The following is a 13,692-nucleotide window of genomic DNA, read 5'->3' on the forward strand; positions in this document are numbered from 1 at the left end:
ATTATGAGGATTAATACAGACCTTATCTCATTCAGAGTAGTGTAGGTGATATGGGTAACTATAAGACATTATTACAGCAGTTCACCCACCATGGTCCCATTCAAAGATGATAAATCAAAAGAATTTAGTGAATCATCCATATTGTGGTTGATGCTCTGATACTTTTCATCAAAATTGGAAAAATTTTAATCCTGCAAACATTGAAAGACTGTCAGCTTTGACAGACTTCTGTTGATCTTTGTTGTCCTTTGCATTCTATAATACAATTGTGTAATATAAAAGCATAGGAAGGGCTCTTACCTCAACGTATAGGGTGGGATTGCATGTGAAAGAAGACTCGAGTCTGGTAAAATTTTCAGTGCTTTTGAGATATATCATAGCAACTGAGTAGCAAGGGTTTCAGCATCACCAGGATTGCTCATCATGTCCCTTTTTGTAAAGATGTATTTGATTCTTAATTATTGCCTCTCTTATTTGGAATCCTATGCTTTTTGAACGGCATCTTTCTTATCTTATTTGGCATGAGATTCCTATTTCTTATTAACAACTTATACATCATGTCACTTTTGAAATTGGATGGCTCATGTATCTTTTAAAAGATTTGTGTGTTCCCTTTCAACTGCAAGATGACCAGTATGCTCTTCACATTGCTGCTAATCCAACATTTCATGAACTAACAAAACATATTAGACTTGATTATCATATTGTTCGAGAGAAACTTGAACGGGGCTTGATCAAGTTGTGATCAGCTAACAGATACTTCTTGGTAGCTTGTGATCAAGTTTCTGTCTATTTATTTCCTTTTGTAGTCAGCATAATAAAGAGGTTTTTGTCAAACAAACGCGAGGTTAATATGCATGGATCTGCTTCAATTGAGATAATAATTTTGTTTTAATTATTTAACTTTAATTTATTAAAATAAAACCTCTCAACTTCACATTTATTTAAAAAATATCTTTCTTATATGGAATAACATATTTTCATTTTAAAAAACTCAAATTATCCATATTGCCATTTTTTTTTTTTATAATTGAATTCATTATTGATTATCTATTTAATAAAATTATTTTTTCTTAATTAATATATTATAAAATTTATTGTTTTATTATTTATTATTAATTGAGTTTTAATTTGCAATAAACTGAAATAGTTATAATTATTAAATCTTACGTTTTTATTATAATATTTTTATTTTTTTATGCTATTTTATCAGTAAGTTACTTTTACATAAATTGAAAATAAATAATAATAATTTATAAATTACTTTGATTAGATATTATTTAGGCCCTGATTGATTCAAAATAACCTATTTCTTGAGAAGTACAAATTAACATTTCATATTTCTCAAAGGAAGTTAAATTTCTCTTGCTTGCTGAGGACATGAATTTAAGTACAAATATTTCAGCTTTCAATTTTAGCAATAGGAAATCAGAAATACTGTCTTTTTTTTTTTATATTTTGCACAAAGTATTTATTTTATATTTTATATTTTATATTTTCAAATCATTCCATAAATTTTTTAAATAATAAAATTTCTAATTACTTATAATTTTATTTTAAGTGTTAATATGCAATTTTTTTTAATAAGAATTGGTATAGTTTTGTATTTGATAAAAAGTAAGAAAAAGATATAAATCACTTAATTTAATTAATAAACTATTTTTTATTATGTTTGAATTATATAATAACAACAAAGTATAAACACAATAGATAGAAAAACAAATATGCCATTTGCCAATTTTTAAAAATATCATCAACAAAGTATCTAAATTCATTTTCTTTTATTTTAAATATTAAATTAACTTTTAATCAAAATATTTTATTTATTATTTATATTTCATATAAAATTAGAGTATTGGTTAAATATCATATAATAATAAAATATTATTAGAATATAATTATTTATTATTAAAAAAAAAAAGCAAAAAGTGGCAAAATAGTAACTTTAATCTTTTTTTAGATAGAGGGGCAAAACATATAATTTCTGTAAATTTGCTATTGCAAGTAAGTGGACATTTTTTGAAGTAAAAATAAAATGGAATGATTTTATTTTAATAAATTAAAATTGAGTGACTAAAATAAAATTATAATTTAAGTTGAAGGACTATTTATGCAAATTACTCTCAAATGCATATCCAACGAATATATTGAAAAGTATAGAATGGAAGGTGAAGAATGGTGTGTTTTGTGGGGCTACCATATAGCATGTGCAAATCACTTTCATACTCAATGGTGATTCGTCCACCAATTGCCAAACCATACTTTCTACCACTACTGTACAAAACCCCACGTCTCCTTTACCTTCATCTCTCTTCTTCTCCCACTCCTCCGATTTCACTAAAAGTCCAAAATGACAGCTTCCCATTTCCAAAAGCTAATTCATCTCTCCCTCCTTATATTTCCTCCACATAATTCTCTACCCTATCACCTATCCTTTTCTCCTCCCTTCCTCCACCACTCACATTCTTTCTTCTTTGCTACCCTCCCTACCACCAAATTTCTTTCTACTCTCGCTCAATAATAAGCCATCAAAATATTTTTATAAGCGACAGTATATTTTGATGTAAACTTAATTATAATATTCAAATAGGTTTAATTTCATATGTTTAATTAATAATTTATATAAAATTCTATTTTTATTTTAAAAAATATTTAAATTATAATTTTAAATCAAAACATATGAAAGTTTTATAAATATTATTATAAAATATATTTTTTATATTAAATTAATTATTTATATAAATAAATTTAAATAATAAATATTCAACCAATAAAATTCGAATTCAAACCATCATATATTTTAAATTTCCCATTTCAAAAAAAAATATATTTTAAATTTAAATATATATTATTTAAATATGTATTAATAAGATTTGCTCGGGTAGCCAGAGAAGAAGTTCTCGAGTAACAATCACATGTTAATTAATTAAAAATAAATAAAAAGAAAATGAAGGAACATATAGAAATAGAACAGCAGGAAAAATCACAGCATATCTTATTCAGCTAAAGTCAAAATTCTAAAAAATAATAATATTAATAAATTTAAAAAAAAAAACACCGCAACGTGAATTAAATCTCTAACTCTCCCCACAGATCATCGCAAATCCAGCTCTAAGAATGAAACAAAGCAGAGAAAACCCAGAACTAAAACACAAAAGAATACAAAAATAGCCATCTTAATCTACGGCAAACTAAGGTTTATACGATCAGACGACCATCCGAGTTTTAAGCAAATACTACAATTAGCCCAACTCCTCCAATCAGTGATAACAAAGCTGCCACCCTGCTTCCATGAACAAAAGCTCCTGAATCCGGTGTCGATGAGGCGGGAGGTGAAGTTGGGGTAGCTCCAGAACTTGATGTTGGCGACCCGGTTGCAGGAGATGGTGTTGGTCCCATGAGTGCAGGAGGAGTAGCCATTTCTGGCGCTGGTGACTCAGGTGTTGGTGCTGGTGCTGGTGGGCTCGAACTTGGACTCATTGTTGGGGTAGCTGCGGGAGGAGAGGGAGATGTTGGTGGGGGTGACAGTGGCGTGGCAGCAGGGGAAGGTGTCACGGGAGAGGAAGGCGGAGTTGCAGAACTTGTAGGTGGCATTGCAGCGGCAGTTGGTGGTGAGGATATTGGACCTTGAGCAGTGGAGGAGGATGCCATGAGACCCAGAAGCAGGGTTGTCATGAGCATGGCATGTGAGAGAGCCATGACTCTGAAGTTGAGCTCAAGAGGAGAATTGAAGAGAAGGGAGACGTTCAGAAAGACAGTTAGTTATTTTAGAGCGCTGAGGTTGATATATAGAGGCAAGCAGGGGAGAATCCTACAACTAACGTCACCTCCGAGTGTACGGACATTTCATGCTATTGGACATTAATAATGACTATTAAAATCTTTTAGGAAAAATTACTTCTTAATCCTTGAGATTTAACGTAATTAACACTTCTGTCTCTTTATTTTGGCGACCCAACACTTAAGTCCCTCACTTTCTCTTCCGTCCAAATTCGTAGTCCTTCTGTCCATTTAAATCGTTTGGTCAAAGAGTCAAAAATGAGAGGTGATAATTTTTTTCAGAAATACCCTTCTCTTAATGTGAAATTCTTTTTTTTTTCTCTTTTATGTTTTCTCCAGTTGCAGAAGAAGAAGAAGAAGAAGTTGTAGAAAGGGTAGGAAGAAGAAGAAGAAAGAAGAAGAAGAAAAAAAAGAAGTTGCAAAAAGGGTAGGAAGAAGAAGAAGAAGAAGAAGAAGAAGAAGAAGAAGAAGAAGAAGAAGAAGAAGAAGTTGCAGAAAGGAGAGTAGAAAGAAGAAGAAGAAGAAAGAAGAAGAAGAAGGAGAAAGAAGAAGAAGAAGAAGAAGAAGTTGCAGAAAAGGGTAGGAAGAAGAAGGGAAAGAAGAAGAAGGAGAAAAAGAAGAAGAGACATTTGAGTTTAGGTTTAGTGAGGGTTAATTTTGTCAATTCACGTGTTCCAAACGGCTATTTTAGACGGAAAGACTACGAATTTGGACAGAAAATAAAGTGAGGGACTTAATTGTTAGGTCGCCAAAATAGAGAGATAGAAATATTAATTACGTTAAATCTTAGGGACTAAAAAGTAATTTTCTCAATCTTTTAATAAGTGTACTGTGTTCAATGGGATAACTGATTCCTTTATCTGACAGTTTAAGGCATAAAGCTACTTTTTACATTTTGACCCTATAATTAAGTAATAGGCTTTTTAATTTTTTTTTAAAGTTTTAAAATAAGTAATATAAAATTTTACTAAAAATTAAATTTGTTTCATGTTTAAAAATATATCACAATTATTAATTATTTTTGATAAATAAATTATTTAGCTTTTAAAAATATATCATAAGAGATTAAATTATACATATATATAGCTTCTAAATTTTTAGTTATTATAAAAAAGAGAGAAAAAGCATGCTAAAGCAGTAATTTAGGCTCGCTGATTTTGCAAATTTAAGCCTAAATAATTTCAAAATTTTCTTATATATTTTAAACATTTGAGATATCCAAAAAATAGTTAATTTATAATGTTTTCATAATAAAAAAATTAAATTATTTTAAAAAATAGTTTTCTCTTCTTTATAAAAGTTATTAAAGTTTCTTTTGAACACACTTTTATTTTTATAGGCTACCTTTAAACAATAAAAAGTATATTAATATTTAAAAAAATAAAAAATATATTTTATAGTTTTATCAATTTTTCATCCCATAGTGTGTGGTTCAAAATTATGTCAAAATAATATTTATTTACAAACAATAACAATTTTTAGATTTTAAAATTGATCTATGAAAAATCAATGAAATCATAATGTATTTTTTTATATTTTTTTCTTAATATTTTACAAGATAATTTTCATATACAAATTATTTTATATAAAAACATATTAACTGTGAAATTTTATATTTTGTTACACAAGAATTTATAACAACCAAATTCTAATAGCTTCATTTTCTTTTTTAAAAAATCTACATATATAAACCCAATAAGTCCACAAATTTATTTTCCTATTTCACTTGTGGATCCCTGACCAACAAGGAAAGATCTTGTTTTGCTTTACTGAAAGAAAATGAAGGAAAAGAAAACAAAATATAAAAATCCGAAATTACCCTTAAACTATAAGACAAAGATAAAAAAAAATATCAAATTTCATTTTTATCCAACTTACTTCTAACACTTTTTTTTTTTCTAAAAAATTAATAAGTAAAACAATATAGAAAAAAAAAAAAAAAAAAGAGAGTTCTGCTCGACTAATCAAGTATTACGCCGAAATAATATAAAAATCTAAAATTAAAATAAATTGATTAATGATTTATTTTACAAAAGAAATAATAAGAAGAATATTTTAATTGCTATTTAAAAATGATTAAAAAAAAAAAAGAAGTGGCATAGGAGAAAAAAAAAAAAGAAGGATCTGCTGCTCAGGCCTCATTGGCTCTGATGAACTCAATAGTGTGCTGTGTGTTTGTTCTCAGTTACAAAAAGAAAAGAATGCAGAGCTGCAGAACCAGCGAATTAAATCTACATTAAAACTCAGAAATAAAAAATACATCTCAATTCAGCAAAAACAGAAACCTGTTTAATCAAAATTGATAAACACAGAATATATGATTTCTTCAGTATATTTATAATACAAAAGATTGACTAAATGAATATTACAAACTATGGCAACAGCCGTCAAAATTTTTACAGAGGATATTCTTTCCTGTTCGATATTTCAAACTATTATTTTAGATATCTTAATTAGCCCCATTTTTATAAAGCTTCGTCAGGCCTTGCCTCATTTTCACCTTTGATCACTTAAAAGTGGCTGGGAAGCAGGGGCTGCACAACAAAAAGAGATCACACAAATAAGTTCAAATTCATGCAGTCCCATAATGGGGTAATTGTTACACCAATGCAATATGAGAAGGGAAAAAAAGGAGAAGGGGGCAGGTGGTGAAACCTAGATGCATAAAGATAAGGAAGATAGCCAACAATTGGATGAGAATGATGGTAGGGAAGCTGAAACAACTAGCAAAATTACCTCAATGATCTTTTTTACTCCTTTCTTGACATAAGAATCATTACAATGAAAAAGAAATCTTGCAATCAAACCAGCTAAAGCCCAGATGAGAAGCAATATTCGCAATCAGTGGGCAATGAGATGAGAAAAAAAGCATGAAGTATAGAGATTTCTGCCACTATTTTAATGGTTTAAAAAACTATCTGATTTAGGTTGTAACCATATGGACACTGCCTCTTAACCTCTTGGTTTGATGGTGGAAATTTTTTTACAAATATCACCTTCTACCCAACATTCAAGACATCTGAAGACATTGAAGAAACTTGAGGGGGAAAAGTCATGTTATCTAAAGCAACAACAAGCATCAATATGCGCACGACTAGAGCTTTAAGGAAAAAAAGTCTTCTGTTTCCAAGCTTTGTATTTTTCCCTCTTGTAAATTGTACAATTATTAATGGAATGAAAGATTTGTTTAGGTCACCTTTCCATGTTATGGTAATGATTTATCATCTGCTACAGAGAATGAAAAAAAATTCCAGCATGGAGCCAAAGAAAGGCGAGAAAACAGGCTTAGAGTCAAGAAGTTAAGAGCTTGAGATAGGAATAGGAATTGAAATCAATTGTAGTTGACTCTGAAAGCAAGCTCTGCCCCTCCAGCCTCAGCCTAAGGTCCCTTTGGAGCTCTTAGACCCATAGCTTTTCACTTCCAAGTTCCTTATTGAGTTGCCAGGAAGTGAAGCTGGCGCAAGGGATGCTGGCACAGGGATTGGACAGAGGATTTGGAGGGAAAGTTGAGCGGTGGCCATTAGTTACTGGTGTTGATTATTACATGGCATTGGGTATTGGGTTTAAGCATGAACGTGGTTGGTTGTGATTGTTCAAGCTTGATAAGCACATGAGGCAACAAAGTGCCCATCTCCCTCAAAGATAACAAAGCTCCAGATAGGTAGATACCATATCCAGCTCTTTCCCTGGATCATGTGATTTCAATCACAAACCAGGAAAAAAGTATAAAATAACCACAAAAAAGGGAAATACAACCATGCGATTAGGTAATTTAGCTTCTTGAAAAAAAGAAATGGGAGAATCTCGATTTGGATCTCAGTAATATAATTTTGCCTTTGCATTTGCTTGCCTTCACTCTCTACTGATATAATTTTGGCTCTGCCTGCTTTCTCTCTCTACACAAACAATAGAGAGAAAAAGCGAGAGAGTGTTCTCTCTCACAAAAAACAAGTTTTTGCTAGTAATTTGAGTAATTTTAACTGCAAATTTGTTGCTGTGAAGAGAGGGCATTTGAAAATCCTTACTGCGACTTTCACGCATACAATGGATTGAAGTGAAAAGGGATGGAAAAGTATCATGAGAGAGGAAGCGGAAGGGGAAGGAGGAGAGTTTCTGTTCCTAACAGCCATTGGATATTCTCAGGAAGGGGAAGGGGAAGGGGAAGGGGAAGGTAGAGAGTTTCTCTTCCTAACATCAATCGGATCTTTCCTAATACTGGATCCATTAGATTAGCCACGGTGGATCTCAATTCTGTTGTTTACTTGCTTTTTGGCCTGTGATTACACTATGCACTGACTGTACTAAGTTGTGTTTAATTTTTATGATTTTAATGAGTTTAGCTGTTCAATAGGTTACAATTTGTTCAAGGTTGTGGATATGAATTGACCATTTTGATTTGTTATGTTTTTAATAGGAGTATAATGCTATGCAAGCATTGAGAAGCAATTGACTCCAAAAAACAATTCCAAGTTCAGTACTGGCTATATGAGAGAGAGAGAGAGAGAGAGAGAGAGAGAGAGTTTGTTTGTGTGTCCCAAAGTTCACTGCATACCTTCATGACATTGCCTTTCGCTAGATGAAGGCCTCAGTTTAGTAGTTTTCTCAGCAACTTCTGCTAAGACCTGACGTGATAGAAGAAGGCCAGCAATAAGAGCACAAACCATCAGCATAATAAAAACTGTATCCCATCCCAGTGTTGAAAGGAACCCAGTGAAAAGAGGACCAAGAGCTGCACCAATTGACCCAGTACCATCAATAATGGCTGTCACAGTTGCCAATGCTCGAGAATCCCCTCTCAGAGAACTGTGTGTGCCCAGGTCAGCAGAAACTGCGGTAGTGATAAGTGCATATGGCCCATTTACAAATAAACCAGCAATCATCATAAGCACAATGTTCGTAGTCTTTGAGACACTACCATATGTACGGTATAAGAACATGGAAGGAATTGCAGCATACATAAAACTAGTTGCCGTAATAGCCCGCGCTCTAAGCTTATCAGATATGTAACCAGCAAGGATTCCACCAACAATGCCTCCAACATCAAAAAGAGTAGACAGGTTTCCAGCAGACTTCACAGATACATACTCTCCACCAATTTCTGAAAAAAAGGCATAAAAAATGAAGAAGGGGTAAGTATTAGTGGACAAGATGGTTTAGCAATGGAGCTACATAAATATTCTGAAAACACCTACAGACAGCATAACCAAGGATCACCAATCATTAAGTGATGGCATTTTTACATTAAGGAAATTGCATTTTAACACATCTGATCTAGTGAGCATGTCCAAATCTAGTAAAGAAAAACCTATATAGTAGAAAACAAAACAAATGACTGCAACAAATAAAAAAAAATGGAAATTGCAGAGCGTAGTCCTCATTTACAACTCATTCATATAAAATATAATTACATTAATGAAAATGACAAGCTAAATAACTTCTCAGGTGAACTAATGATTAATCTGAACATGTATTCCTCAGATGATATGTGCAAGGGTGGGAGTATAAGCAGTGAAAAGGAGATACTGCAGAGTATGACCTATACTTCATGTATCAAAAATAATTCCAGCTAAAGCCAGATTTTCACTGTAATTATGACATGACCATTAATATAATGAGAGCCACATGGTTTCAATATAAAATCCATTAACCACATCAAAGCCTGCTCCAAGGTTTAAGATCTTGACTCCAAGTATGACTGAAACAATGTACAGGTCATAAAATTGAATTCACACAGTATTGACCCCAATTGGGCTAAAATTCTTGCTTTTCAAGCAGCATTACACATCTGCATTTCCTCAAACAGGAAAAGTATCTTTTGAACTACGGTCAAGAATTTGACATGGTCTTTAGAATTATTCCACTCGCCTCTACATCCTAAAGCAACTCCTGCTCTACTTTGTCAGCCCTTTCATACACGCTTATACTTGATCTCTTGTAGCATTCCTCCACTAATACCAATCTCCTTGTCATGTATAGTTGATAATTAATCAATAAGAGCATTAGCACATACCATCAACAAAAATTCAAGCTGACTTCACAAATAGATGGCAATAAAAAGAAGGGGACAAATTGTCTTAGACAAAACAGGAGGGCAGAAAAATACCCGTCTGGCTCAGGTAAAATGGTAGCCAGTACAAAAATGTGTACGCCACAAGCTTCGAAAAAAACAAGCACAATGCAAATGGTATCACTCCTGGGATTAAACAAGCTTCAATAAGCCCCACACTTTTCTTAAATGCAGATCCAGATCGGACCACATTATTATTTGCTTCTTGCACTCTACTTTCTTTCTGTGCCTGAGTCTCCGTATCACTATACACAGCCTCTACCTTTTCTGTAGGGCAATTTGGGCAAGGAAATCCAACATCTTCTGGATAAGCAGCCAAGAATAAAAAAACTAAAATCCCTCCCGCTACAATAAAAGCACCCGGAAGAATAAAAGACCATCCCCAGCCATGATCCAAAACGCTAGCAGCAAGAAGAGACCCACTAATGTTCCCAACAGAAGTATGTGCATTCCAGACACCCATTATTAATCCCCTCTTCCTCTTTCCGAACCAATTACCAATCACAGCCACAACAGACGGCCAACCGGTGGCTTGAAACAACCCAGCAAACATTTGCATAATCAAATAAAAACCAAAAACATGAATCTGCCAGAAGTATCCCATCCCAAACAAACCCACGAAAATGCCACTACAAATCATCCCAAAAGTCAGAAACAGCCTCAAATCCAAAGTATCACCTAAATGCCCAGCAACATACATACCCAGAGAGTAACAAGAAAGAAAAGCAACATCAATCAAACCCAATTTCGATGTCCCATCTGCTCCATTAAATGGATACCAACCCGTATTTTCCAGCCTAACCTTGTTCACACCCACGAATTCTTCTTTGATAAAGATGTTCCCAATTGGCCATGGATACTCACCTAAGGACTTATTGGGTTCAGGATCCAAAACACTCTTGACTATGCTACTGGGTTTTCTGGACGCATGGTAACAAGTATATGCTATGAAAGTAACCAACAAAATCACATACCTATAGGTGTTCAGTCCCCAATTTCTACCTCTTATGCTTCTTATAAGCAAAATCCCAGGTGGTGTTTTCCTCCTAAAATCTAAATTTCTAGACATCACGATATAATTTAGTTAATCTAAAGCGACAGATAGCCAATTTCCAGAGAAGGATGAATATGAAACTCATGAAAACGCATGAGAGCGGTCAAGAGATTGATGGGAGAGAAAGTTTGATTAGGTGAGAGGGGCGAGAGGGAGAGAGAGAATGGCGGGAGAGAGGAGGGACGCAGAGAAGAAGCAGCAACAGATGACACGTGGGCTGCTGGAATTTGGACCGCACTTTCGTATGCCTAGGTGCCATGCAGTGAACACTTGCAACTGCAAATCAAGAGAAACGTGGCGCAACGCACTTGCTCTCAGCCACGCGTCGTCTTCCTATTGGAAGAATTCATGGGCCATGCCGTTTTAATTCGACCATATTAATTTGAAATTTTGAATTGTATTTTATTATTTTAATTTATTTTTTAAACATAATTTAATTTTTTCTTAAAAATCAAATTTAAATTATACTTTTATAGATAGTAAATTAAAAAAATACATTTTATCCAATGTTTTAAATGCATAATTTTTAAATAAATAGGATTGACTAATTAATGTGATCGGAAAAAATTGAGAATGATATATCATTCTCTAACAAAAAGTAAGTGAATTGATTGGTAATTATGAATAATTATTTTTACATTCAAATTAATAAATTATTAAAAAGTAAAATAGTGTGTGAAAACGTATTTTTTTAATTTTAAATTTTATGTATATTTTATTTTTATATTATAAAAATAATAAAATATAATTTTTAAAAATTTTTATAATTATAAATATAATGAAAATTTATTATATAATATTAATTTTAAATATTGACAAATCTTCCACCATTTTAAATATTGATCATTATAATAATTAAATCTCCTATCATTTGAAATATTAATCTGATGATCGAATTTTAATTAATATCACACCTAACTTCATTTCATGGAGACAACATTTGACGTATTTAATCGCATATTATGTTGTAATTTTATTTTATAGTCACAATATATAACATATTTTATAATATATTATATCATATTATTAATATTTTTTAAAAGAAATAAATAATTAAAATAATTTATGTGTATAAAATAGTAAATTTTTTAAAAGTCACATCACTTGCAAAATTTATGAAATGTGAAATTATATTTTAATATTTTAATTTTAGTATAATTAATTAATTAATTTATATATTTTTAAAATTGAATGCTCTTGATAAGTATTCTGTTGAAATCAAATATTTTTTTATTTATTTTTTTATTTATTTTCACAGTTAAAAGTATAAAAATATTTTTATTATTTTTTTAAATATATAAATTATACTTAATTTTTTAAATTTTAACATAATTAATAGATTGATTTTTATATTTTTAAAATCATTCACTTAAATCTCTCAAGTGAGTCCATACTCATTTATTATAAATAAACATTTTAATTCTTAATTTTTTATTTAAAAAGTAAACATAAATTTCAATTAATTTATATCAATAAAATATTATTTAATTAATTTTTAACACTCTTTATTTCTTAATTTTTATTTATTAAAATATTTTAATATTTATAAATTTAAAATTTTTTAAAAATACTTACGATTTCAACTAATTTGAAGTGGTATTAAATAACTTTTAAATAAATTATAAATTTTTATAAAGAGTATTTTAAAAAAAATTATTTTAAAAAAATTTTAACTATCCAATAATTTTAATTTTAAATTTATATTAAAATTTAAAAATTAAAATATAATTTATACTATATAAATTCTCACTTATATTAAAAAGGTTTAAATATTCAAATAATTTAAATATTAAAAAGTGTTTTAAATATTTTAAATATTCAAAGAATATTTTAAATATTTATTTTCTCTTTTTGACTAATTAACTTAAGAAATTATAGGAAAAAATCTTCTTATGTAAAAATTTAAATACTTAATTTTAAAAAAATAAAAGTTAATTTATTAATTATATTAAAAATTAAAATATAATTTACTCTTTTATTAATAATAATGAAATTGTTGCTTAGTTTTTTAAATTAAACAATTTAGAAAATTAAGATTACTTTGTCCATGATCTATTAATTAAAAGCCAAAAGACTTAAAAAACACATTATTTAATTAAATTTAATTATTAAATAAATAAATTCAAAATATTCATCATCCCTCCCTCTAGAAAGAGAAACCAAATAGCTTATCCCTATCAACTGAAAAATTCCTACAAATTGTCCTTAAGCCGACTGCCAACAATCTCCTCCTCTTAGAGTTTATTTTCTTTCTCCTCCATAACAGTATAAACTATAAGTTGCAACTCGAGCAAAATCCAAATTAAAAAATCCCATAAAAGATCAAGATGAAGAAATCAAACCTCTTCGATGGAGTAAAGCATAAGGGCCGTAGGAAATTGCCAGTGACCTTAAATGGAACATAGATCGAGCGCGATTGAATTGCATGAAGGCTGATGGAGTTTTGGACGATCGGATCCCATTTTCCATGTCACCGTCTTCGATGATTTCATAAAGGTTAACTCGAACACAAGTTTGGCTAGCATAAACGTCCACAAAGCTCGACTCATCATATTTGGATTTTAGGTGATTGGTGGAGCTAAGATGCATAAAATTTGCCAAAATATGGCTGTTGTGGCTGTTGTGAGTTGTGTGTCTTCGGCAAAAAAGAAAGAAGAAAAAAAAAAAAGAGTGGTGTGTGTGGCAGTATGGGATTCAGAGATGGAGGTGTATATGAATGAAAGTAGCGAAGAATGAAGTGAAGAAAAAGAGACGTGTGCTTGTGAGAGGTGTCGTGTGGAGTGAAAAAAAG

General features: G+C 30.8%; 2 protein-coding genes and 1 long non-coding RNA gene across 3 annotated transcripts; all 3 read right to left on the reverse strand.

The window, feature by feature from the left end:
- Positions 1–142: 142 nt before the first annotated feature.
- LOC122723663 lies at positions 143–435 on the reverse strand. The gene is made up of 2 exons (XR_006350674.1): positions 301–435; positions 143–191 (listed from the first exon to the last, which is right to left on the reverse strand). It is a non-coding gene; the product is annotated as an uncharacterized LOC122723663 (long non-coding RNA).
- A 2,790-nt stretch (positions 436–3,225) lies between these two features.
- LOC110609580 (lysine-rich arabinogalactan protein 19) lies at positions 3,226–3,699 on the reverse strand. The gene has a single exon (XM_021749260.1). It carries the CDS (start codon positions 3,697–3,699, stop codon positions 3,226–3,228), a length of 474 nt encoding a protein of 157 aa, XP_021604952.1.
- Positions 3,700–6,047: 2,348 nt separating this feature from the next.
- On the reverse strand, positions 6,048–11,110 carry LOC110619234 (putative glycerol-3-phosphate transporter 4). The gene is made up of 3 exons (XM_021762535.2): positions 9,884–11,110; positions 8,333–8,878; positions 6,048–6,314 (listed from the first exon to the last, which is right to left on the reverse strand). The coding sequence occupies exons 1-3, from the start codon at positions 10,914–10,916 to the stop codon at positions 6,277–6,279; spliced, it is 1,617 nt and encodes a 538-aa protein (XP_021618227.1). The 5' UTR covers positions 10,917–11,110; the 3' UTR covers positions 6,048–6,276.
- Between the last annotated feature and the right edge of the window lie 2,582 nt (positions 11,111–13,692).

This window comes from Manihot esculenta, chromosome 1 (assembly GCF_001659605.2).
Source record: "Manihot esculenta cultivar AM560-2 chromosome 1, M.esculenta_v8, whole genome shotgun sequence".
Taxonomy (NCBI): domain Eukaryota; kingdom Viridiplantae; phylum Streptophyta; class Magnoliopsida; order Malpighiales; family Euphorbiaceae; genus Manihot; species Manihot esculenta.

Excerpts from the sequence above, each read along its gene's own strand:
- LOC110619234 (XM_021762535.2), bottom strand. The coding sequence starts at position 10,916 with ATGTCTAGAAATTTAGATTTTAGGAGGAAAACACCACCTGGGATTTTG. Across the intron at positions 8,879-9,883 it reads ATTTTACCTGAGCCAGACGG|AAATTGGTGGAGAGTATGTA; the intron begins GTATTTTTCTGC and ends CCTTTTTTTCAG. Across the intron at positions 6,315-8,332 it reads CGAAAGGCAATGTCATGAAG|CCCCTGCTTCCCAGCCACTT; the intron begins GTATGCAGTGAA and ends TTTGTTGTGCAG.
- LOC110609580 (XM_021749260.1), bottom strand. The coding sequence starts at position 3,699 with ATGGCTCTCTCACATGCCATGCTCATGACAACCCTGCTTCTGGGTCTC.